General features: G+C 45.0%; 1 protein-coding gene across 2 annotated transcripts; it reads right to left on the bottom strand.

Moving 5' to 3' along the window:
- Positions 1-711: 711 nt before the first annotated feature.
- LOC105045691 (uncharacterized) lies at positions 712-2482 on the bottom strand. 2 transcript variants are annotated; one of them, XM_073258569.1, is made up of 2 exons: positions 2164-2482; positions 712-1841 (listed from the first exon to the last, which is right to left on the bottom strand). In XM_073258569.1, the coding sequence occupies exon 2, from the start codon at positions 1801-1803 to the stop codon at positions 817-819; it is 987 nt and encodes a 328-aa protein (XP_073114670.1). In that variant the 5' UTR covers positions 1804-1841; positions 2164-2482; the 3' UTR covers positions 712-816. The 2 variants fall into 2 exon arrangements, with proteins under 2 accessions (XP_073114670.1, XP_029120669.1); XM_029264836.2 differs by having other exon boundaries at positions 712-1914; positions 2164-2481.
- Between the last annotated feature and the right edge of the window lie 509 nt (positions 2483-2991).

Genomic DNA, 2991 nt, shown 5'->3' with positions numbered 1-2991 from the left:
GATGTAAAGCTTGCAATCCTTCCCCTCTTAGCAGGGTTACTTTCTTAAGTTGACAACCTCAGCTCCCCACCCACCTCAAAAATCATCTGGTATATCTGCCACACTTTGCAAGGGAATTACCAACTCCCATCTCATAATAGAGTGATTTTACTCCAACCTCATCCCTAGAGTAGCCTCATCTAGAATACCTAAAACCTGGTCCTTTATGTCAAAATCCTTGTCCTTGTTTTTTGACCATCTCTAGATCCCTTCCAATGGGGGATGAATGAACCAAGGCAATATTTAACTGGGTTAAAAAGAAATAAAAGAAAAGTTCGTGGAGTTGTCTGGAAGTAAATGGAAAGAGTAGGAAAGTGAGTTCTCTTGAGAAAAAATAACGCAACTGCCTCATCTTTTGACAGAGAGAGGCAAGGGGTTGCAGGGCCAGCGGGACCACTCACATGAATAATTACAGGTTCGGACACTGGAAGACAAGAGGATGGAAACTACACTTCTTTTCTGGTATCTCTGCAGTAGAGAATCTCTAAATATCGATTTTGGGGGCTTTAAAAAATAAAATTGGAATGATGGCAAACAGAAGCTCATGATACATAGAGCACGGCAGCCTCTTGTGGATTAAAAAGGGACAAATAAAAGACAATGTTGCACAGTATAGGAGTGGAGAAATTAAAATACTAAAAACCTGAATGGGCTACCGAACTCACTGCCGGATTGATAAGCAAAACAGAGTTTCTTTTATATTCCTCTTTACAACCTTCACAGACAAATCTAATGGTAGACTAAAGATCAAACAACAATTAAAACCATGACTACTACTCATTCCTTGGAACTCAGGTGAGAAATAGGCTTCCCATGGGTTGCTCTAATGTTTGAAGGAGAAGAAGGTAATGGAATTACCTGCGAAGAGCTTGAATAGAGTTGGTGCCCCTTCTCTCTGTTCTTTCCCATGACTATAGTGATGAAAGACCCATCCTCCTCTTCTGGTGGGCATGTGGGAGGAGAGGCAGCAGCAATAGGCTTATGAGAAGGAACAGAAGCTTGTTTCTTGGCCACATCCTCGACGACTTCCCCATTTCTCTGGGGCTTCATGGCTTCTTCCATTAGTGTTTTCCTTGAGAGCTTCTCCTCAGCGTCCTTCAAAAACTTGAACTTTGGAGGGGGTGAGGACTTCAGCCTACTCAAATCATCTTCCTTCGAGGATTCAAAGAGGGGGTTGAATCCATGTTGACTGTAGCAATCCAAAGGGGTGAGAGGTGGGGTGAAGAAAGGAGGGGAAGAGAGAGGAGTTAAAAATGGGGTCTCCACAGAGACCAGCAAATCACTCAAGCTCTTCCCTCTGGAACCTTTCCTGCTCCTCCCTCCTCTGGATCTCCCATCCTCTGACTCCAAGTCCTCTTTGGTCTCCTCTTTGATGGTGAAGAGAAACCTTGGAGGCCCTGAGAGGCTGTGAAGCCTCATGAGCTCTGCCTCCATGCTCTCTTCTCCTCCTCCAAATGGCCTCAAGAGAAGATCCTTACCTGAGTTCGAGTGGAGGTAAAGATGACCATCATCGGAGTGACCTGTGGCATTTGCAGAAGTGGAGATTTCTTGGGGATTGAGAGCTGTGGGACTCTGAGAAGATGGCTTCTTCCAGCAGAAGAGATACAGTAGCTCTCTCACGGGACTAGTGTAGTTAGCCTCTATATCTCTGTTAGGTTCTCTCTTCTTCCACCAAAACAAGTAGTAAAGCTCTGCTGCCAGCGCCAGGAACAGGAACCCTGAGACAAGGCTCAGCCCGATGCGCAAACTGCTCAAATGTCCCATCTTTTTGCCTCCAATCGCATCCCCAAACCAACAAACCACTGATGTTTTGTTCAACAACAGCCCAAGAATCACTATGCCATTCCTAATAAAAATCCCATCTTTGGCTCATCCCTAAAGCCAACAGTAGTTCTTGCAATCAGAGAAACTAAAAAAAGAACAAAAAACCCACCAAGAAAAGATACAAAAGCCATACTCTTGGGAGGAATAAATTCACAATCCCAAAATCCCAAACAAATACAACATTTCCCAGAAGCCAAAACACAGAAAACAAGGCACAAATTCCTGCGAAAAAATTTTCCCAAGAAAACTCCGACTTCTTCTAAAACCCAGAAACGCTAAAACGACGTAAAAGGAACACACCTTTAGCATCGAGACCACATTCTGAGACCCACCAGCCATTAGCGGCAGCTCCAAAGCTCCAAAACACCTCGGCTTTTGCTGGAACCAGCCATTCCGGGACAAATTTCTCAGCTTTTGCTCCCAAAAAGACCAGCTTGGACCCAGGAATCGTTCATGGAGTGCAATAAAACCGCCACCAGCTTGCGAGCACGGACGGCCGATAAGCGTCGCGTCGTTCGAGAGCCGATCACATGGCCTCGAGAGGAAAAAGGCCGGTGTCGTTTCTCCAAAGCCAATGAACTCCAACCTGTGAAAAAAAAAAAACACAACAGAATTACTCCCTCTGCATTGGCCTTCACGGCTATAAAGCTGCCTGTTACGTTGTCTCGCGGAGATGTTCGCGTTGCTGCGCGTCGCTCGATCTCGACCGTTGAATTGGTGGTGTGCCTGACATGATAAACAGCGTGGCAGGGGTTATGGCCTTGATTATTGTGGGAGCCTGGGATGCTATGTTTTGCAGGTGCATCCAATGGGAGATGGACACGTGGTGGCATGATAGTTGAATCTGTTTGTATGGCGGTCAATTTCCGGGTTGGTTGATGTACGACCGCTAAGTATTGGAAGGACGGTGGAGATTGGATTGATGAATATGATCATGAAAGATGGTGGACTGTAAGTTTTGAAGGAACAATTTGGAGCCTTTTCTAAAGTCACCTCTTCAGAGTCCACACCGCTCCCATTAGATGCTGACATGATGATGACATGATGTTTGTGGTGAATTGAGATCCTCTCCCATCTTTGGTTAAATTGGATAAATCTAATCTTCTAATCATGATAATATATATTTTG

Source organism: Elaeis guineensis, chromosome 5, assembly GCF_000442705.2.
Source record: "Elaeis guineensis isolate ETL-2024a chromosome 5, EG11, whole genome shotgun sequence".
In the NCBI taxonomy this organism is placed as follows: Eukaryota; Viridiplantae; Streptophyta; class Magnoliopsida; order Arecales; family Arecaceae; genus Elaeis; species Elaeis guineensis.
Note: the sequence above shows the minus strand (reverse complement) of the source record. Positions and strands in the feature narration are given on the sequence as shown.